A 23,125-nucleotide genomic window follows, 5' to 3' on the forward strand; every position below is an offset into this window, starting at 1 on the left:
GTGACTCACAAAGGAGCCTCCCCCAGTCAGGAGGAACATGATGCACCATCAAAACCCTGCATGATTATTCAAAAAGGAATGAAAATCCTGTGTGCATCAAAAAGGGGGTGGCAGCTATAAAACCTTGGAGGTTTGCAGGATCGGGACCAATCTTCATACACAGCCTCCACTAGTCAAGAGGCACCAATCCACCATCAAATCCCTGCACAATTACTCCAGAGATGCGACAGTCCTGAGTGCACCAAAAAGGAGGTGGTGGCTATAAAACCTTGGGGGTTTGCAGGACTAGGACCACACCTCATACAGAGCTGTAGCGCTCCTTTGCTCAAGTGCTATCTCGCTAAAGTGGAATTACACATTTTTCGCCATAGACATTACTGGCATAGAGGCTTTAATGTGTTCCCAATACGGCAATTGCGCAAAAGTGCAAAGAATAAATAAAATTTTAAAAAGAGGAACAGAGGCAATTGCGGAATAGGGGAAAATGGGGGAATAGGGGAAAAACATGCTCGCTTTTCGCTCCATCCCAGCAAACTGTCAGGGAGTTTCCATTACACAGACAACTCCCATGAAAAACAGAGTGATGGCAATGATCTGAACAACTCTTGCCGCCCGACTCTGTAGGCAAGCAAAATAACCCATGATGCCTGACAGACGCCATGATAACCTACCGTGGGTTACCGTAGTAACCCCTACTTCAGACCGTGGGTTATCAGGGTGGGTTATTTTGGCCAAATAAGCCAACGTGGGTTAAAAAAATCCCCGACAGACAGCACGATAACCCATAACAGGTTAAATAAGCCATCGTGGCTTATGTAACCCATTGTGGGTTATCTTGTCATCCGAACCCAGTCACTGTGAATTCATCATCATGTTGCATTCCCCCTGTCCCCTATCTGCCCCATCTTGCCCCTATAAAAATATCTTGCCTGATGAAAAGATCTGGTGATCTCAAAAGCTTGCACATTTTTTGTGATCTTTTGGTGGCCTAATAAAGATATTATATGGATTTACACTAATATGGATTTTGGAAAGAGAAAGTGCACCTCAGCGGTTTAATGGTAGGAACACTATAACGTAAAAAACATCCAAGTGACAGGTTTGGCTTATTAACATTTTAGTGTGCATTTAAAAAACATCGGTGTACCTTTAAATAACAGTGTGAAGGGGACATTTGAGTGCTTTTGTTCTGGTTTATTGTGCTCTCCTGCTGTACATTAGTTTGTAGTACAGAGTTGCATAGATGCAGTACAGCCATGCTTACATACCCAAATATTTAATTAAATTGGATAACGTGCCCCACTTCACAGACATCTTATAATTGTCACACTAGCAAAAACATCTTAAAAACAAACAGAAATTATAGTGGTAGTGCATGTGGAGGGTTGAAGGATACATAGCTTTCCTGAGTCAAAATCACTCAAACCAGACTTACCAGTTCACGCCTTTTGTCATCATCAGTAGCTTCATCAGTTAGTTGTGCAAAAACTTCAGACAAAAACTTTTCGTCTTCCTGTAGGATACAGTAATTGTTACATCATCATGACACCAATATCTTTACTTTTATAGCTGTAATATAAAATCAGGTTCTGTAATCTTGCAACCGATTCAATGACCTGGTTCATACATAACGACAACCCTGAGAGTGACCTGGTTCACATGTAACAACAACTCAGAGTACAGTTTGGGTATGGACTGAGCAGAGGTTGTCATTGAATCATGGGTTGTCATTACACGTGAACCCTGCACAATGATTTAACTATGAGTTGTTAACCATGAACAACCCCAAAATTCACAACCCAACAACAAATTTGGCTACTCCAGGGAGTAGGGGATTACTTCTCTCTTAGGTCCCATTACTCCAAGCTGTTTCAGTAAAAGAAAGGAGGTGAAAGCCAAGGAGGACTAATTCAACCCCTTCTTCAATAAAGTGTGTGATCTGAACGTATGAGGCTCAGTTCAGATCTACATGATCTCCAAGTACGACATCTTAGCAGCAGTGCTTTAGGGTGCAAAAAAGATGCACCTAAGGCTCCAGAGCAATATGTGCACAGAACAGATAGCTTTGGATGACTCAGTAAATCAACACTATCCCACACATTTACATTTTTGCTATAGACTGTCTCAAGTACTGGTCTGAAAAACTGTTTACTTGCCGTTACACCTTCACTTTAAAGGGATTTAGAAGTCAAACACCCACAGTTTTAAGTCTCATTCTTTTCGGAAATCTCTACTCAGTAGTGGATAAGAATACTTTGTCACCTGTGAGTGCAACAGAGTAATTCAGGCAAAACTTTGTTCAAGTAAGAAATTTAGGTATGAGTTTAGGTGTTTCCTAACACATTCAAGTTTAAAGACAGTTGCAGGTCCAAAAGTTAACCTCCTAATGCTAGACTCATTCTCAATTGGTGTATCAAAACTCAAAAGTGTAAAAAAAAACTAGTAAGTTCTATTATCTTAAACCTCTCGATAGCTTTCTAGCATTAACCACCACATTTTTAAGAGCATGACTATGGAAGGATTATACAATACAGATTTAGTGAACTGATAGAAGGAAGCAGCAGGCACAGTGCAAGACAGCCCCAGCCTCTTTACAACCCTAGCCCTTAAATGAAGTTAAGGGTTATTAACATGTCATAAAAATAGTAGGTATTAACCCCTCCAATTCCCTCATAAAGTATCAAGCTTTCCCAACTCTGAAAACACATAGTTTTCACATAGACTCTATGTGAAAACACATAGAGAAAACACTCTGCTACTGTTTACAAGTTTCCACCTCTCTGGAAACGGTTCAATTGTACTTAAGTCAAAACACAGATGCAACAACAGTTCAGACCTGGGAGTGGATAAACACAAATGGGTCACAAAGCCATTTCCTGCTTCCCGCCATCCTATTTCCAAAATGGCGCACAATCTCATCCATGTCTGCCCCAACAGTAGAGTTTATGTGCTATTTTTAGTGTTTTGTCCAACACTCAGAATGTGTCATTATGAAAACTGACATGATGAACAGTCAGAAGCTAGTGGGCCGCCTTTCTAAGTTACCCCCTTCCCAACAATTAATGATTGTGTCACAAATAGTCATCCAAATAACTGTGTAGCCTGGAGCTTCCAGATGGCGGCCATATGGCTGAAGGACTGTACACTGTGGCTCCCCCACATTTTAGAGAGTAATATTACATTTATGCTGATATTTTCAGTGAAGTAATTTTCAAGGTACAAGGCTGTTCTCTTTGTTTCTTTTTGACCACGTGGTTGAGAATGTAACTAACACTTCTTTTGCATGGGGAATGGTTAATTGTGTGCCATAGTTTCTACACCTCTTGTTTCTAATATTGTAATAGAGAAAGACAAGATGTACCCTCTTCATAAGTATTCCATCGTATCAAGTGGAAGCAACTGGTTAGGCATTCCATTTGAATATAAAACTGTATCAGCCTTGTTATTAAGCCCCCCAAAGTTAAGAGGGCCCCCCTAAAGAACAGGTTAGAAGCGTGGCAAGCTGGTGAAAGAGGAACAGAGTGCTGTGTTTCTCCTTTGCTAGTATGCTACTTTTCCATGCTGGCTGAATGGAAGCTAAATGAACTGGTGAAGAAGGAACAGTTCACTCTGTCCCTCCTTCTCCAGCCCACTCACTTGTCTGGAGGATATTCCATATGCTTGCCTGTGTGGATCTGGTGACCAGGCAAGGCATTAAATAGAAGAACAAATTATATCTTGAGAACTATGTTCACTTTATAGAATCATAGATTATCTCTGTCCAGTGATTTGTAGTTTATAATGGCTGTAAAACAGCAGGCAATGATGGAAGAAAAAAAAGAGGCAAGTCCTAGTTTAAAAACTATTTTTGGACTCCTTCCCTCAGGTGTTCAGTACTGAATATCATGTTACTACACTATAAGGTTAAGGCCAGGAAGTGGGCCAAATATAATTAAAAGGAATATAGTTATTTCTCTGTTTGGGCAATTCACAGGCACAAAGATTTCTTATTGCAGAAAATTAACTATACTGGACAGTCTCAAATACCGACTAGTGATCTCTCTGTTAAGTTGCAACTTAACATTTCCATCTGTAAAGTTTTGATAAAAATCTTGAAATAAGTATGATTGCAATATTGCAAGATACAATAATAAATAATAATTATTGCAATATTGAATACAGCAAGCAAGGCATACCCCTGCAAAGAACCCAAGACAACAGCTCTAGAACATCACCTGAGCCTGCTCCGCATTTCTGTCTTTTCTGGAATGAGAAAAGCTTTTGAGGTTATGAAGAGAACCTCCAAAATTGCAAGAAAACATGGGCTGAGATCCAAAAAGTCACACAAGTTGTGCATCCCCAGGGCAGCTTTGGGCAACTGTTTCTCAATCAGCAATCCACCATGGCACAAGGGAAGCAGCTTTTGAAACTGAAGGAAGCTTCAAGGCCAGTTTACAACATGTTATGGGCATGACTGGGATGGGTGGGGAGGAGGGGTATATAGATATAGAGAGGACCATTCAAACATGAAAGTTAAAAATAATACCATGGGCATGCATGAGGCCTTCATCTCATTTCTGAAGTTGTTCTTTGGACTTCAGCCATCAAGCAAAAGAAAGAAATATACTCACACATATATAGCTCCTTCCCACCTACTGCTATTCATAATATTGCCAATTAGAAGAGATTCACCCAGCATCTACCTCATTCATGTGTCACTTAGAGCCCTGCAGGCAGCAAGAAACCTCAAAAAGCTCACCAATTTCGTGTTGCCACAGCAGCAACAGCAAGGACCAAAATAAAGTAGGAAACTGTTTCCAAAACACAGTTGTTGGCAAGTATTGAAAATATGTCCTCCATGTGTTATGCTCTTGGAAGGCAAGAGGGTTGGAAGGGGTCAGGGAGTGGGGTGACCACCACCAAGAAGAGGCTTTAGGCCTAGCTTTGTATTCATTTATCATGCTTTTATATATTCATCCCACTCATAGCCAAATAATCAGTATTACAGTATATTTAAAATCAAGCTTTAAACATCAAGAGCAACATAACGAAGTATAAAATCTAAAACCCCATCCAAGATCAGTCTAGCCTCAACCACTAAAAAGCCAACTCCAACAGAAGGGTGTTGCAATGCTTCTGGAGAATGATTATGCTTGGGCAATGGAAGAATTTCTACAGTTATAAAGCAGCCACCAAGGGTCAAACTACATATCCTTGGAGTATGGGGTACAAGTCAAGAAGAAATGTGGACAATCTTTGTGGTCATAGCAGGATACTTCTCTGTGGTGATAGCAGGTAGTCTTAAACATTTGCAGGACCTGAATATTTTAGATTTCAGGGTTTTTTTAAAGGCATATTTTATCATGCCTAGGAGACAAATGGAACCCAGTGCAAATGTTGCTACATTATGCTATGGGTTGCCCTTTCTTCTGAGATAGAAGCCATCATCTATAGTAGCTACAGTTTAATTGCTGAACATTGAGCAATATCACACTACAATTGCCTAACTGCACAACACCAATGGCATGAATAAGGATCAGCAGTCTTAAGACCAATGGAGTTGGTGGGAAGCACTTCTGGCCACTACTACCACCTGATGGTCAAGGCATAGAAACATTGGACTCGATGGTGTTGTAGGCCCCTTCCAACCCTATGATTCTATGATCTATGATCCAGTGGACAAAGGGAGGCTGAACTGTGTCAGTGATTCTAACCCCTCATGGCACAAGGTCCAACCATTATCACTATCTCTTTAGGGGAAGAGCCATAACTTGGTGATTAGAGCACATGCTTTACATGAAAAGCTCCCAGGCTCAATTCCTGGCATCTCCAGGCAGGGCTGGGAAAGATTCCTGTCTGAAACCCTGGACAGACAGTACTGAACTAGATGGACGAATAGTCTGATATAAGGCAGATTCCTACGTTCCTATTTCAATCTCTGTAGGATTTAGCTTCAAGTCAGCTCATTTGTTCAGCCTCCCACTATGGCAAGACACCCAAATGCCAATGCAGAGGCATTTGGGGAAAAGAAAAAGGACAAAGTGGAATGTTATCAGCAGGTTACAAATCTTACGCCACAGGCAACACTCCAGGCCAGGGAGATCCTGAGTAAACAACCATTGAAACAGGCTGGGACCTTCTTCCTGGCAGAGGGTGATGTAGGGCCTTTCTATCAGTTCATCTCCATCAGGCTTCTCCTCTCCCTGAACTGTTTTTCAGCTAGTCATTGTAAGAATATTTAACTTTAAGAATTAGAGCCCGAGTTTGCCTTTCTCCTCTTCCCATCCACTTTTTCCTTCTGTCCCATGTCTTTTAAATTGTATATGCTGTGATTCAATATCTTCTGCTGCTCTCTAGACTGGGGTTGCTGACAGTTCATGCCCCAGGATATGAATTCAACTTCCTTGTCTATAACCCTTCCTCTACATGATACAACAAATAATACTGATCCAAGGAATCATTCCAAGAGAGTCAAGTGCAGTCTTTTCATTGGACCTGGTGAACTACAAGTTGAGCTGAACATAAGTCATTGTATAAGAACGTGGAGAGCAAATTCTACACGACTCTCTTAGGCTAAGAAAGTTCCACTAGATAACATATTGCAGATGCTTTGGCAGCAAATAAAACTTTGACAGTGGCACAACCACAACACAGTCTTTTAAAAACTGCACCACAATAAGTTTCCTTTAGCATTATTGAAATACTCCAGAATCTTCCAGAAGCCTGTAAGCTACTCTATGCTGCCATTCAGGAGCCTCAGAAGAACCATCAAAATGGCAAGGTTTACAGCCTCCAAATGCTAGAAATCTAATGAACTTCATCAGGCTCCTACAGTCTGACCTATAAAAACTGCAACCCAAGAACATGTTGGAAGGCAGGGATCTTTCTCCCTACATGCTGGTGTTAACTGTGAAAGTTGTGTTTTCTTCAATACACTCATTGTCAGCACGACAACCTGAAGAACTGGAGTACTTAAAAACGAGCTTAGACCTTGCTAATCATTCCAGCATCTGTATTGTCCAAACAGTTAGGGAGTTAAACAGAGGCTTTAAGATCCCCCCCGGCACCTTTTACCTTTAATTTCTAGCTAGTATGCAAAGAGATTTCCTCCATCTAGGAGTCTTGTAATAGTGTATTCTAAGTAAAATCCTGCCAACTACTAACTGAAAAGAGTTAGTTAGAAAAGAGATAGGATTTTTATAATAAGGGGAGGGACCATAGCTTAATGGCAGAGCACATTCTTTACACGCAAGTCCCAGACTCAATCTCTAATATCTCCAATTAAAAAGGATAAGCTAGGTGGTGCAAAAAATCACCGCCTGAAACCCTGGACAGTCACTGCCTGTCGAATTTGAAAATATTGGGCTAGATGGACAAATTGACTGAACTGGTATAAGGCAGCTTCCCACGTTTTTGTACATTCAGCCCTCTTGCTTTATTTCAGTTCAGAATTTCATCTTAACCTAATGCCAAAATTCATAGGAGTCTCTTGCAATGAGCAAGGTTATGCTCAGATTTAAATTTTGTTCCTCTTTATGTTTTAGACAATTTTTATTTAGAGTTTTCATGGATATATGTATTAAAAACAAGTTTCCCAACAAAAATTACTGTGTGTTTATTGTTTCTGATTTAGCTTCAGAACCTTACAAAATGAAAGATCTGTGTCCTTCTCATACAGCCTGCATAAAATGTTCATCAAATGTGTTACAACCATTCACATATTACTATTTACAGGTGCAGGAAGGCTAACGATAGTATAGTCACCATTTATACTACCTTTTGCTTTTAATATAGCACACAACTGTAAAGCAGGCACAACTGCTAACCATCTGCCACGAGTAAGGCCATTGCCAAAAGTCACCCATCTCTTACTTTGCACAGAACAAGTTGGATGTAATATATCTAGTTTAAGAAAAATCCGCTATGTTTATGAAAAACCTGTGAAATATACAACTGAGAGCGTACAGCAAAGAAGAAACTAACCCACACTGCTGGTGTAGGGAGAGAAAGTATCAGAACTACTAAACAAGAAGGCGTTAAGTATATACAACCAACAAACCTGAATTAAATAATACAAATTGTTAAAATCTCAATCATGCTTTGAATCTTCTACATGTAATCCTTTCAAACTTGTAGGTTTACTTACCTGCAGCATACTGACAATCTCAACTTTGTTAAAGAAAATGAAAGAAGTGAGGGTAGAAAGAAAATTCTCTTCAAAAACAGATGGTGTTGGCAAGATGATGTCCTGAATGTACTGTACCCTGTAAGTCTGATGAATCTTTTGCCTAAGTTCGGAGTCTGTTATGGGAATGACCTCTTTAAACTTTGCTGTTTTGGTCAAGAATTCCCTGTGCCTTTTTGGCTGAGCTAATGCAGGGTCATATTCAAGGCATCCCACAACATCCATAATGCACTCGTCTGAAAACATCACTTCAAAAAGAGTTGCTTTATTGAGGAACAAAATTCCTCGAATGATTTCATACAAATGATGTAAGCCTTCAGTATTTTCTAGGTTCTCACAAAGCTGGAAAAGCTGCAGTAATTTTTTAATATAGCCTTCATTTTCCAAAGCCAAGGCTAATTTTTCTCTACGGATGGGTGACGAGAGAACTGAGGTAACTAGGTCTGCGATCTCTTCGAGTTTGTTGAGTTCACAAGTTGGGAGATCAATCAAATGACTTGTTTCAGGCATTTCCTCAAAACGTTCTTCTTCAGATTCGTCAATGAGGTCCTGTGTGACTTCCACTGATGGGTCTTTACCTTGAACCTAAAAATGGAAACATGAACAATTGCTGACTCATTCTGAAACATATTAGTGACAGTGGGTGACAAAGAAGAGGAAGAAATATCAAAATCAAATCATTTGATCACAATGTATATAAATCACGTAATGTTCATAGCCTTCTGGATTTCTGCAAACTGACTGGAAATGAAATGGGACTGGTGAGCTGCACCACACTCAGGTTTTGCTCTCATGGCAGATGTTGATACTGTGGAAGAAGGAACGGGAACTTTCCTGTGGCTCAGAGCTAGGTATGCGATGAACTGCTCTGAACATGACTCACTGGCAAAGCGTCAGTGGTACTATTCACATCCCAACCAGTCGCTGTCACATAGGACAGTCACATGGAGGCTGTGGTGGCTGTAATTCCCGACACAGGAGGGCTCTATTGTGAGGCAAAACAACCCATATAATTAGTTTAAAGCTGAGACTTAGGAATTAGATGAAAATGATTACATATTTCTAAATAAAACACATTATGGCCAGTATCCAATGGGGGTGCTTATGTCCCTGCCAATTCTTCTGTGCCCCACTGATTCTGTTGCACAAGCAGCATCCACCCCTTGTGCATAGTGATCTAGTGCTTCTGAGGGCAACCCCAAATCAGGAGAAACGTTCATTTCTGGAAGGAGGCAGGTTGGTGGAGCTCACATAAGGGAACTCTGCCATCCTGCCTCCTTTCAGAATTGAGCATTTTCGCTCATTTCGGGGATTCCTCTACACAAGTGGTGGGACCCACCTGTGCACTAGAATTGGCGGGACCCACCACTTGTGGAAGAAAATCAGTGAGGGCATAAGTGCTCCGTTGAATACTGCCTCACATTTCCAAGGACGCTTTGCATGTATTTTTAAGGTGCACAAAGCATTTTATGTGTGGAAGAGTCATTCATGCATATACCATGTATGCACATAACATGTTTTCAGCTGCATATCATTTCACAGATAGATGTGTCATGAAGCCTAGCTTGAGTTCAGCTCTATAGAGCATGTACTTCTTGTGCTTAGAGATATGAACACCTGGGGGAAAAAAACACTCAGGTTTTCCCCCCCAAGGATAATTCTGCGACTGAGATACATACAAAAATAAAGGTGCAACTTGGGCCAGCAGTGTTATTCCAAAAGTGGGGTTTATTCAGAGTCTGACCCATATTAAAATGTGGTAAGAACTTTAAAACGTTAACCTTACCTGGCAAATCTTTTCCCAGATCTCATCACAGCCAGCTTTTTCTTGAAAACTCAGGGCTAAATCATAATTCTCTGCCTCTGACCAAACAATCAAAGTATCCTATTTCAAAATGAAAGACTATACTTATTATTTGATTCCAGCATACAAGCAGAACAGTGAAATATAGCTAGGTGTATATATCCAAAGCAACTTCTGCTGCTTGTGTTGAGCTTGACCAAAAAGGAGACTAAAAAAGGTATAGTAAACTTTTTAGAGGAACAGCTCTCCACATGCCTTTTCTTCCATGACTACCTATCCAAACTTTTAATGAGCAATATTAACCTTCCAATTTACTGTATCTTGACAAAGACATTAAACAGACAGCATAACCTTGAGAAAACATTTTATCAAGAGACTAGCTGTGTATTTAAGATTATATCCATGGCTTGTATAGAAGTTTATACTATACATTTACCATGCAAAATGCTTTTTATCTTCATTCTCACAACCACATAAGTAATTAATATTCCTATTTTATAGAAAGAGAACTGCAAAAAGATAGGGAAGTGCAAAGTCCCCAACAGAAAGAACTACTTATTACAGCAATATGAACATCCGTCATGATCCAGAAGTTAATTTTGCACTACCGTATTTGTAAAGAGTTCTGTTATAGCATACAACCTTCAGCCTAAGATGTCACATACAACAACTATAATGAACAAATTCCACGTTGTTCAGGAAGATATATTTGACGAAACCGAAAATGCAAAACCACTTCACCTCTTTTGGTCCTACTTTCTTTCATTGAAACAAGTTATCAAACACGCAAATTAGTTTATCATGTTCATTAGCATGCAACAGGTGTTGAAAGGCTTGCATGATGTACCACTTAACTCATTTCTGACACATATCTTTTTCAACACATACAACTGATGGGGTGTATCCAATGGTGATGTTCTGCCAGCCAATGGGAAACTGCTGGTAGAACCAATTTCCCCTTCCCTTGCACAGCCCCCGAAATCTGCACCGGAGGGCTGGGGAATCCTCCGGAACAGATTTCAGGGGCACGTGGGGTGCTGCAAGGGGGAAGAAAAGATGAAGAATTCTAGTTGTGTGAGCGAACTTCCACTCAAGTGACAATTTCATCCAACCTGATGTTTTTAGCATTAGAAAGCAATACTGTAAAGAGATAGAATGTCAACTGCCTCCTCAATGGAACAGCAATTATATGGTCATGGTAGAAGCACCTTAATGGATGGGCTAACAGTACACAATTTCAATTTTTATGGAGAGATTCGCAAGTTCATTTTTTTCTTGCCATCATTTTGTTTACAGAATAGGGACAGGTCAGAAGAACTATAGCACACTTCCAAGAACATAGCACATTTCCAAGAGCATAGCACAGTGACTCTAATCCACATTAGTAACTGTCACAATGCTCAAGAAAAAGTAATTCCAGAATAACACACAAAGACAGGGTTTTAACAATGGTCCGATAAAAATGCATTTTAAAAGTTGTGGGGAAATATCTTTTATAACTCTTATGGAATGAACAAAAGCTTGGTTAGGAAACATTAAAAGTTATAATTAAATATTATTTTATTTATTACATTTCTTTATTGCCCAACAGCAGAAGCTTTCCATATTACTGAGAAAAGAGGAGGGTGGGATATGTCCTAAATCAGGGGTGGGTAACCTGCAGCCCTCAGCCTAATTTCAGAAGTCCTCTGCACGCAGTCATTTCAGACCTCTGGGAAGGGCAATCTGGCCCTTCCTTGGCAGCCCACTGGGCAGGAAGGAAGAGGAAGAGAGAGACGGGGGTAGCAGAGAGATGGGGTGGGAGAGAGGAGTGAAGGCTCTGGTCCTGCCCACTGTTGGCTTTGGCCTCGCCCACTGCAAAACATGTAGCCCCTGAAAGAGTACCCATAAGGGATTTCAGCTCTTGACAGAAAAAAGGGCTGCTTAGGAAGATCAACCTGCAGCAAAAAACTGGCAGCAAAGCAAATACCCTTGCATGTACTTGAATAGAATACATTTTTCCTAGATTCCATCAAAATAAAAGCAAAACAAAATATCAGTTACATTCACTTAACAATGCTATTGCTTTTATTACTTCAGACAATACATGTTTAACTCACATTTTAAAAGGCCAACATTTAAATAAGTGCCATTAACGTTTGAACTGACAAAGATTTTACACAGCTATTTTGTATCAAGAACTATGTAACTATTGACTTATATTGGGTGATGCATCAAAATCCCATCTTTGATTACTTGAATATAAGAAATTAAGACAATTTTGAACATACTGCATAAACAAAACATTGCCAACTTTCCCAAGATATTTGTTTTGGAACATTCTTGGGGATATCACTGGTGTGAGGGCGAAATCTGCTCCTTCCCCGAGAATCAAGCCTCCTTCTATCTGCTGGGGCCCATCCTTGGTCACAGTAGAATGTGGCAGAATGTTGGGAACTGGCCTTCAGATAGACACATACAGTAAATGAACAGGGCTGCTGCTTTCCCCATTTTATTAGGAGTGCTTCTACTATTTCAAAACATGCAGAGGCAATTAGGATACAGCACTAACCCTGTAATTGCACCATGTAAGCCAGCCTCATATATGCTGCCCTAAGAATTCTAATGATAGGATTAGCCTGAAAAACGGGTAGTGGCTCCTTACTACAGTAAAAATAATCCATAAATGTAATACCCAGAGCTAATTATTCTTGTTCACTGTTAAGATGTCAGCACCAGAGTTCAAACATATACACCTAACACTGAAAAAGATAACAAGTGAATGCAACCTGTGTATTTTTGAGTTTGTGCTCAAGCCTTCCTAAACCTATTTATAGACAAGATTTACTTATTTCAGCCTTGATCCTCTATTCTGTTCCATGCAAGACAGTTCCCTCTGCTACCAGAGTACGAATGAAGTCATGAACAGCACAGAAGCCTTTCTATGAATCCAACTACAGAACTGGAACCCATGGTCCAGTTCTGCAATTGAATCTAACTACAGAACTGGAACCTATGTCTTCAGAAACTCTTCTGTAACATAAATTGAATCTCACTAACAGATATGGGCTGTAAATTCTTAACTACACAGTTTCTTTTTGAACTCCCCATATTTCATTTTTATATATTGGCAAAACCTCTTTCTTTTAGCTTCTTGAAAACCAAGGGAGAGCACACTTTATTTCCTGAAAAACTTGCACTAGCCAGTTTGAAAGACACCTTCTCCTAACCTAACCCATCGAGGGATCGATCTAGCGGTGCTATCAGTGCTCTAGATGACACTCAGAACATCTACTGAGCAAATTGGGCCATATTCTCAAAAATATTTTTCACCCTTAATATGTTTTAGCTGTCTCCACAGAGAGGTGTCAACATGAAAGGGGACCATTTCTGACACCCCACTTAAATAGCAAAGCATGCTTTTAATTCCTAAACTGCTTGCTCTGGAGAACATTACTCATGAAATAAAGCTTACTTACCTGCCATTCCTAAGGTGCCTCCATCCACCAAAGGGAAGATTACTACTTCAACACTAGGAATGAATGCTATGGCTGGGTTTGGACGATCTTTCCTGGCTTCATAAACCACAGTCTGTAAAGCTGGGAATGAGCATTGGGGCTGGGCACTCCACCCCCTTGCCCCCCCCCACACACACTGACTGGGTAACCCCTACAGCAAGCCACTGGTTGCAAGGTGGTTTGGAAGCCATCCCCACAGCAAGGGTAATTAGGAAATGGTGTGTGTGCATGTGAGCAGCACATGCGGGGCAGGGAAAAGAAGCCACAGTGTCTCCTTTTACTCAATGATCCTCCAAACCCAGTGGCTTTGGTCCTTGATTCCTGGCTTATATTAAGTCAGAGTTCCCTGTCTGAAGCAGGAAACCCTAATCTTAGTTAGCTAGCAAGGATAATAAGCCAAAATCCAATCATGGTTTATGAAGCTGGAAAAGATGGTCCAAACCTGGCCTGTGGCTGTAGCTTCCATGAAGCAAGAGAGCATAATCAGTAAGCATAATCAGTACAGAATGACACAAACTCAAAAGAAAGGATGACTGGATATTCCCCTGCCCCAACACTAAACTTAATTTGCCATGAGGGGGAAAAGGTATTCGTGACAGACAATGGACTCCAGCAGCCATTCTAACACAACAGAGCTCACTGGGAGAAATCTGTAACCTAGTCCCCTTCCTTTCTATCATAAGAAAGTAACTGAAGACTGCAGTCACAGCAAAGCAAACTCTGGATTTCCTGTCTTGCTTTGTATCCACTAGTCATGTGAATGAAAGAGAAGTGAATTAAGGCATTCAATCTGCATATTTTTAATGCAAAAATTATCTTGTAAGGTAAAAGACTAAAACCATCATAACTACATCTTCCAAACTGCTCTAAACTCTGGTAAGGGACCCAAGAATACACAGAAACTACTGTGATGAAAAGAGAATAATGAACAGAAAGAAGGATAAAGGAGAAATATTAAGTCAGGCCTGCACAAGTTGTGACCCACCACGTCGGATGCAGATCATCAGCTATGCACTGTAGCCTGCTAGGTGCTTGTGAGCCCCTGTTTTTGCAGTCCTGGTCAGGCAGCAAAATCTGAAGTTTTATCAAGCTCCAAGTGGGCTGCAATAAATGGCTGGAGAGCTGCATCCAGCTTGGAAGGTAACAAGCGGTGCAGGCCTGCATTAGGTAAACAATAGACACATTACAAAATATAACACAGAACATCAATGTTCAATTATTGATAAAATTGAAAAACACTAATCTTTTCAGAACTGGACAGAAAGCTAATGACAAACTCTGTCATCCCTTTATTTCAGAACTTCTACTGTGACCACACAGACCATATTGTTATACTCAGATTGGCTCACTGTCACTGCTCTTATCTAGCGCAGGGGTGGGCAACTTATGGCCCTCCATCTGTTTTGATCTCCAACTCCCATGATCCCTCACCATTAGTTATGCTGACTAGGGCTGTTGGAAGTTGCTGGCTAAAAAAAGTTGCCCCCCCACGGTCTAGTGGTATGCAAGATTTATACATCACAGGCTGGTTAACTCCTACGAAAATCAAAGCTGATGTCGTACCACATCCAGCAGAGAGTCATTCTCCCAATCATCAAAAACAACGCTAAGAAAATAAGAGAAGACTGAATTCTCATATATTTTTCTCCAAACAGAATATACTCATACACCTCATCTTATATCAAAGTCTACTGGACTAATAAGAACTTAATGTATAGTAGATCTATTGATGATTGCCCCCAAAGAAAAGCTGAGACTGGTTATAACATTTTGCCACTTCTGTGAAAAATGGTGATATTTTTGTACAACAGTAACACAATAGAAACATACAGCCAAAACAACAACAACAAAAACTAGTACATGCCTGCTGCTTTTGATATGCAGTGTTTGGATTTATCTTTGATTCCAACAACAGTGAACCTGAAGAGATGACAAGAACAGTAGTTAGGAACCTTAAGAAAAATACAATCTCTCAACCGCCTTTATAAAAACTTAACATGTCTGAAGTCACATCTATTTTAACATACCACCTTTCATTCTAAAATTTTGATACAAGCAACGATCAAGGCAGGAATGATCATAACAAAATTTAAAAGTTCACCCACTTTAAGATATGCAAGCCCATTCCCAAACCTGACATTTGGGGAACATCTAAAAGAAAGCAAATCCCAGTGTGCCATATAAGTTAAATTACCCATGCTATTATGGTTGGTTGACTAATAAAACATGATTGACTGAATTCACCCATGCAAGAGCACTGTATTCTTATCTTCCTTTGGTAGCTAGCATACATTTATGTTGTGGTATATTCAGAACGCTAAACTCTATAACCCTAAAACTCTGTATTATGTGTGTGTCTAAGCAGTGATGTATCATGGCAACCGCTCTCGAGTAATCTTTTCCAGCCCTGACAAGGTTTATTTAGAACATTAACACCTGTTCATTAGTAACGTTGCCAATATACTTTCTTCTTCTAAAAACAGCTTTCCTGATCTTTAAAGAAAATGACCCTGTCACAGTACAGAGTTTGAACCCTAGTTAAAAAAAGTACTGCAACAGAAAAACATGTGGTTTTTTAAAAGAGCCTTTTCCATCAGGACATAAAACACAACACATACAAGTTAATGTTTTCTTCTCTCTTTTTACTACCAAGAGAATACAAATGTGCAATTGTTAGGGCCAACTTTAAGGTAGTGTTTTGGTTACTTAGAACCCACAATTCTCAAATCACTTTTTGAAATAAATGTGCTCAGTTCAGAGCTACTTAGAACAAGAAGATAACTTAAAGTCTTAGACTTTAAGAATTAGCGCACAAAACGTTAAGAGCCAGTATTCTATGTTCCTTAAACATGAGTCAGGATAGGGGATTTGATAGCCTGAAATGGGAGCGAGATTAGTCCCTTCTCCATAATATTCACTAGTTTCTCATGAGAAAAAGTAATGAGGAGTCCTATGGAATCTTACAGGCAAATTATAATAAATATCTTAGTCTTTAAGGTGCTACAAGACTTGAGGTCTGTTGCAGTAAAAACAACAAGCACAGCTACTCCTCTGGAAATAAGAAAAACAGTTTAGTTTTGTTCAGGAAAATGGTAAGATGTGGGAAAATAAACAAGTATCTGAAGACAACTATTGACTTGAAAGAAGTATGTATCAAGTCTGGAGTGCCTTTGAATGGGTTCTCTCCTTAGTATAAGCTTCAGAGTAAAGCTTTCTAGAACTGCAGAGATCAAGGGGGAATTCTCAAGAGAAATTCATGCCTGGACAAGATGGAAGTGAAAAGGCCAGCAGTATCTGAAAAGGATCTCGGGGTGTGTGTGTGTGGGGGGGGGGGGGGAGTACAGTTCTGTAGTGTTATGGCAGGACTGCAAATAGTCACTGGCCTGGTAATCTATGGTGAATGAGAATCACCTGGAGGTGACCAAATATAGAAGCTTTTCAGAAGTTGGTGTTCTCTCCCCTCACCTTTAATTCTCTTTCCTTTTAAGCCACAAAACAACTAACACTGATTCACAGGTTGACAAGTTAGTAATAACTTTTGTAGGTTTTTTTTTTGGGGGGGGGGGATCAGTCATGCCACTCTGTGCGGGTGTGTATGTAGTCTTCGGCACCGGGCAACTGTGAGAAACTGAACTGGGGGAGGGGGGTGACCATCAACACGGTGTCTGGGGAGGGAGGGGGAGAATGGGTTGAAGTAGCAGAGCACGCGAGTCTTGGAGGGCCTTGGGAGGGAAGAAAGAAGGGAGAAACACGAATAACTTCGCTAAAGACCTTATTTTGGGTAGGGATAAAAGAGGGGAAGAGCGCAGGTGTGTGAGCGTGAGAGGGAAGAGCTGTTCAGAGCCATCATTTCGGAAGCCTGCCCCCTAAGCCATCAGCGCAAGGTGGGACTGCCGTTGGGGGCCGGGTTCCGATCGCGGACAGAGAAAGCAGGGGGAGACCCGCGGGCTTGAGCTTTCCCTTTCCGCTGCTGGTCTCTATTGTCCCAGACAGCCCAGCCGCCGCCGCCGCGCCCCATTATTCCTCCCCCCTTGCCCTCCTCACCGTCCGACTCGGCCCGCACGAGCAGCGACATCCCCTTCAGCCGCTCCACGTAGGTGGACGAGACGTGCCCGGTGCCCCTGTCGTCCCATTGCCGCTCCTCGTTGAGCGTGTAGACCTTCACCCGCCGCCGGGTGTCCGACATGGTGGGGGCCCGGCCGGACTGGAAGGGGGGGAGGGACAAGGGGCGCCGCTCAGGAGGCCTTTAGCTCGCCGCTTTTCATGGCGCCCGGGCCACCCGCCGCCGCCTTTCCTCCACCTCAGCGGCACCAGCAAACAGCAGCGGCACAAGCAACTACCACCGCGGCGCGGCCGCCATCTTGTAATCCGACTCCTGTCCCGTCCCTGCCTTTCTCTTCCTCTCAGCGCCGGGGAGGGAGGGGGACGGAAGGCCTGTACGGGCTCCACTAGCAGGGGCTACGGCGGCCGAGAAGCGGAGGAGGAAGGGAGCCCGTCAGATCGCGCCGGGGAGGGGAGGGGCCGGGGGAGGTTGCGCCTGCGTGCTGCGTGCCCTCCTGCTGAACGCGGGAAGGCGGCGTTCCTCGGCAGCGCTTGGCGCGCCTGACGGCCTCGCGCGGGCTGGTGCCTGTAGCCAGGCCGCCTCAGCAAGGGGCCCGGCTTCCTCCCGCCTTGGAAGAGGCGCCTCGGAAACTCGTTCCCCCGTGCCACGAACAAAGAAATCTGTTTTTCAAATACATTTTCTTAGGGCACAATCCTACGCATGCTTAGACTGAAAAAAGGCCTACGACTCCCAGCACGCTGGCTGGGGCATGCTAAGAACTGGGCTTTTTGCTGCCTAAACATGCACAGGATTTAAACATGCCTTTGAAGTGTTTCCAGGCAAAAGCCCTCACAAGGTGGCTGACACAATAAAATCCCATACAATGTTTAACATTAAAGAAGAAGAACTAGGTCTCAGTGGTGCATAGACGTTACAGTCTCTGGGGTGGAAGTCCTTCACCTGGTTGCAGAGGCAGGAATGATCTGGCCATGTCACCTCAGGAGGGGTGGGCAGTCCTTCAAATAGAGGACTGTCCTCTGTAAATGACGACACATTGTGACCCTAGAACAGTGTGTGTTTCTTGGCAAGATTTCAGATTGTTGATACTGCCTTACAAAACTTCTTTTGAGCCTTCCCAGATCAAAAATTCCAAATGCGACCCCCCCCCCCATGTTACATGGCTCTTTCAAGACAAATCTTTGTTGAACCAGAGCCCACTTTATCAGATACAAAGTGATGTGCATCTGATGATCTGACCCACATAAGCTCATGCTGATATGTATTAACTGGCCTGAAAGTGTCCCAGACACTTGGTTGTTTTTGCTGCATCAGTCTTAACACAGTTGTGCCCCGGATACACATCGTACATACACTATAGTAAGGACAGACAACAGGAATGAGCATCTAGAGGGCACCAAATTGCAGCAGAGTTCCACTATTTTAGATCAATCATGCATAACATTTGCTCTTTAACTTACATAGAAGAGACATCTATTTAAGATAACATTCTCATAAAATATGATCAACAGTCTCTTAAAAGAATGAGTATCTGGCTATTTTCAATATCTATTACACAGTTCTGTGATTTGCTACACAGACTGGGCAGGCACACAAAAGGCCAGCATCAGCATCTGCCATCCTTGAGCAGCTACCAGGGCCTCAATGATGGGCCCTGCTGGGGTGCTAATGCCTGCCCTGGGCTATTTGTTTTTCATCCTGGTGCTCCAAGCAGCATCTGACAACTGAGTCTGCTATTTACATTTCCCACAATGCCCCTGCTGTAGTGTTGGTGTCAGGATTGAACCCAGGCCCTCTGTTTTGGTTTCGGACTCTGATTCAGAGTTAGAAGAAGCCCAGCAGAGACAGGCTGTGGGGGAGGAAATTCTGCAAGACTCCTCAGGAGCCAGCAAAGAACCTTCCCCAGGGATTATAGAAGAGGAGGAACAGGCTCAGAGACCGTCTCCTCCCGGTGGGAATCCAGGCAGGCGCTGTTGGAGGGGAAGGGAGCTTCGGGATTGACAGATGCCAGCACTTGCCACCAAGTTAAGCAGGCAGAGTTGAGAGGAGGATGTGGGAGACATCATACCAGATTGGCTTCCTGTTAGAAGTTGGGTTGGGAAGATCCTCCCTGAAGGCAGGAGCTCAGAAAAAGCCAGCCAAGCGCAGTGGGAAACCTGTCCAAAGTTGAAAAGGCAACTAACTTGCTTTCAGTAGGTCTTTTACCAAATGATTTACTTTGCAAATTAGACCTAGAGGACAGCTCTAAGCTTTTGTAGCTGCCGCAGAGGTGACAGGTGCGATTAGCTAAGTAGAGTTTGTGGATTGCACAGCAAGGCTCTGCTGCCTCATTACTCAGTGGGAGGGCTTAGCATCCGGACAGTCACTATGGGGCATTGTGGGAAATTAAATTGGTGGCTCTCAGTCACCTGGTACTACTCTCCATGCTGCTGCCTGCCATTGTTGGCAAGTACCATCACTAGGACTTAGCCAACAGAACAGGGGACCATCAGAGGCCAATTTGCCAAAGGCCTCCTCACACCTGGAGCCAGTCTCATCTACGCTACGAACATATGAACTACTATATGCTGCTTTTAACTATTCTAACTCCCTCCCTCCCCCAAGAAACCTGGGAATGGTAGACTGGTGAAGGTGCTCCCTCTGCCCCCATACAGAACTATACTTCTCAGAGTACTCTGAGCAGAAGAAATGATCGTTAAATCACTTTTAAGTTTATAGTGTAGATTGGCCTTCCCCCCTCACACAAAAATATTTACCCCAGTAGTGTAGTAGCAAATTCAGAAGTGCAGGGTCCCTTTGTGACTGTCACAGCCATGCCCCCTTCTAAGACTACCCAACCTTGTAAGGTATACAGCCTTCAACTGGGATCCAAAACCAGTGCAGCTGACAGTAAGGCAGTGGTACTTCAATTGGACAGCTGAAAAAAATGTAGGGGCGTTAAAAACTTTTTTCCCACTCACTCAAACACAAACATTTTAGGTTGTCAAAATGTGATACTCTATGGAAGCTTCAGCCTCTCAACTCAGCCCTCAGGGACAGATCCCTTCTCATTTAAACAGCCCCCTTGCACACTCCTGTAGCGCCTCAACATTGCCCATTAGCCTTCCCTAAGCTCCTTCTTTATATCTCCCCCCTCCCACTCCAACAGAAATGTCCACACACCCAGCTGGATTGAACTATACACGCACACGCGCGTGCACACACACACACAGAGAGGTGCAGTGGTAAATTTGGAAATTCAGGAGCTCACTGTGACAGTCTCCAAGGGCAGTCCAAAAATTTCAGGCAGCTGTGTCAATCCATATCAACAAACCGGTTCTAGGAGTTTTCATCTCCACCAGGGGCATGTCTTTGGTAAAGCAAATAGGTCTTAATCGCCCATTCCAGACCAAGTCATCCCAAATGCTTTGCATTCCAACATGGAACAATATATTGTTGCTTGGAAAATTCATTTCCCCCATAGCTACAGTGAGGATCACTAAGCTCAGAGGGAACAGGGAATTCTGAGGGAGGTGGCAGATGACATCAGAGTCCCTGGTAATGAAACAGTGCTGGGGCTTTATCCCTGCAAGCCCTGCCTCAACTACACCACTGATTTACCCTATCAATCTCAAATAAATATCCTTTACAAATTCTCTCTAAGTCAATTCTATCAATGTATGTCAACATGCACAACACTTTCCTGTCAGCCTCTTCAGACACATTCAGTCATTACATTGGGCACTGGTTCATGGGAACTGCCTGCATTCTGGTAAGCAACATGAGGGGAATCAGTAGCTCCCTTAATTTGGCTATAGTCCATGAAAGGTTCTGCCAAAATAAATTTTAATCTTTAAAGTACCACAAGGCTCTTTGCTGTTTTTGCTGCAATAGACTAACATGGCTTCCCTCTTGAACTCATATCATGTGTTATCCACAACCATATTTTTAAGTGCCTGTGATCAAAACTGCCAAGCCACTTGTGGATGCAAAATTCAATCTGACAAAAGATCAGAACCAGTGTAAAAAGTCTAATTGCTGACCTCACTTCAGACTTAAATCTAGTGTCTCTTCTACTGGGCAGCTACAAGTATCCCTTCACAAATACACACATCCATATTCCTGGAACACATTTGTCTTGCCTTCAAACCCAAAGCACTCACTACATCAGACTACAACAACTACGGCTATACCAAGGTTTTGTTTCTTTTGCTGTCCTCGGAAAATCAAAATTTTCTTATTGTATGCTAAGCAGTATAAGAATTACACATTAAATGACCCACAGTTGACAAGGATATTATTTTCTCATTGTTGAAATGGTTACAAAAATTGTGTTCTATCCCTGGTAGACTCATCCAATTTGTTTACCAAGAACGAGAGGAGGCAGAGATCTGGTCCAACACGATTTTATTCTGCAGAATAAGGCAACCTTTGGGGCTAACGCACCAACAAAGATGGCAAATGTGATCCAGAAGCTTATATACACAAAGTCTTTGGGGGTTGTCTTATGCCTGCTCTCTACTAACTTCTTTGTCTAGCTGGCACAAACAATGCCCCTCAACACTCAAGCATGCGTAGAGACAGCAGAGAGATAGTCACGTACTCTTGCATACTACATTCTTGACATTCCTGAGTCTCTGATAAGGCACTGTGTCTTTGCCAACATGGCAGTTTTATACAGAGGTAGAACACACACAAAAATCTAGCTACATAGAACAACTTAAGCTAAACTAGACATATTAAAGCTAAAATGCTGTAACAATACCAGTCACTTCTTTAACCCTAATGTTATAAATTTGAGTAAACATATGAGGATGGGCAACATGCTAGCCCTGCCCCTTCCTTGTTCATTTCCATCGCCCTCTCATGGAGGGTGACTTCCTGAAGAACAGAGCCTCCTGTATCTGTGGAAACTGAAGGAAACGAAGGGTTCTCAATCATGTGGAGAGCCTCTACAGATACAGGAGGCTCTCCAATTCAGAAAGTCACCCTCCATGAGTACAGGGCGATGAAAATGCGTGAGTAGGGGGGCAAGGCTAGCATTCTCCCCCTCCTCACACATTTACTCTACTGAGGCTCACCTCAGGAGCACTTGTGGTAGAGCATTTAGTGTTGCGGCACCCACCCTCTGGAACACTTTACCAATTGATATTAGACAGCCCCCAAAAGTTCTGACATTCAGACACCTTCTTAACATTCATCTCTTTACAAAGGCTTTCCCCAAAGTGTGACCCAGCCAGCTGTAGTCTGTAGAACACAGTAGAGTGTGCAGTTTTATCACTGATCAACTGTATTGTTTTTATTGTTGTATTTATAGTTTTTATGCCATTATATTTTATGTTCACTGCTTTGATACTTTTGTGGAAAGCGGTATATAGATCTGAATACTACTACTCAGGTTTATGACACCTGAATAGGGCTTTTATTTTTCTTTTTTAAAATACTGTTTTTATTGTGTTTTAATCACATGTTTTCAATGTAATCAATGAGCACATAAAAAATATTCTAACAAAACAGAAACATTACATAGGAAATCCAGTCACAGTCAACAGGGATCACAGGAGTTTCAATGTATTAATAACTTTATATTTGTCCACAGAAGTTCTTCAGGCATTTCAGTT

At 42.2% G+C, this 23,125-nt stretch overlaps 1 protein-coding gene and 1 long non-coding RNA gene across 6 annotated transcripts in view; one reads left to right on the forward strand and one right to left on the reverse strand.

Moving 5' to 3' along the window:
* PPP4R3B (protein phosphatase 4 regulatory subunit 3B) overlaps positions 1-23,125 on the reverse strand; it is a 57,774-nt gene that overhangs the window by 25,491 nt on the left and 9,158 nt on the right. For 3 of the 5 annotated variants that reach the window (XR_014786985.1, XM_084829277.1, XM_084829276.1), the window contains exons 1-5: positions 17,510-17,835; positions 15,330-15,385; positions 9,951-10,049; positions 8,126-8,749; positions 1,436-1,513 (exon numbers count right to left, since the gene is read on the reverse strand). Coding sequence is in view for 4 of the 5 variants with exons in the window: in XM_084829277.1 (XP_084685403.1) it covers positions 1,436-1,513; positions 8,126-8,749; positions 9,951-10,049; positions 15,330-15,385; positions 17,510-17,651 (999 nt within the window). In the remaining variant the exon portion in view is untranslated. Of the gene's footprint in view, positions 1-1,435; positions 1,514-8,125; positions 8,750-9,950; positions 10,050-14,450; positions 14,624-15,329; positions 15,386-17,509; positions 17,836-23,125 lie in introns of those variants that run through there. The other 2 variants (XM_084829279.1, XM_084829278.1) reach the window with 2 other exon arrangements.
* On the forward strand, positions 21,896-22,660 carry LOC146360276 (uncharacterized). The gene is made up of 2 exons (XR_014786989.1): positions 21,896-22,377; positions 22,509-22,660. It is a non-coding gene; the product is annotated as an uncharacterized LOC146360276 (long non-coding RNA).

The sequence above is a fragment of the Heloderma suspectum genome, chromosome 1, assembly GCF_057233095.1.
Source record: "Heloderma suspectum isolate Gila_16-S chromosome 1, 16-S_ref, whole genome shotgun sequence".
Taxonomy (NCBI): domain Eukaryota; kingdom Metazoa; phylum Chordata; class Lepidosauria; order Squamata; family Helodermatidae; genus Heloderma; species Heloderma suspectum.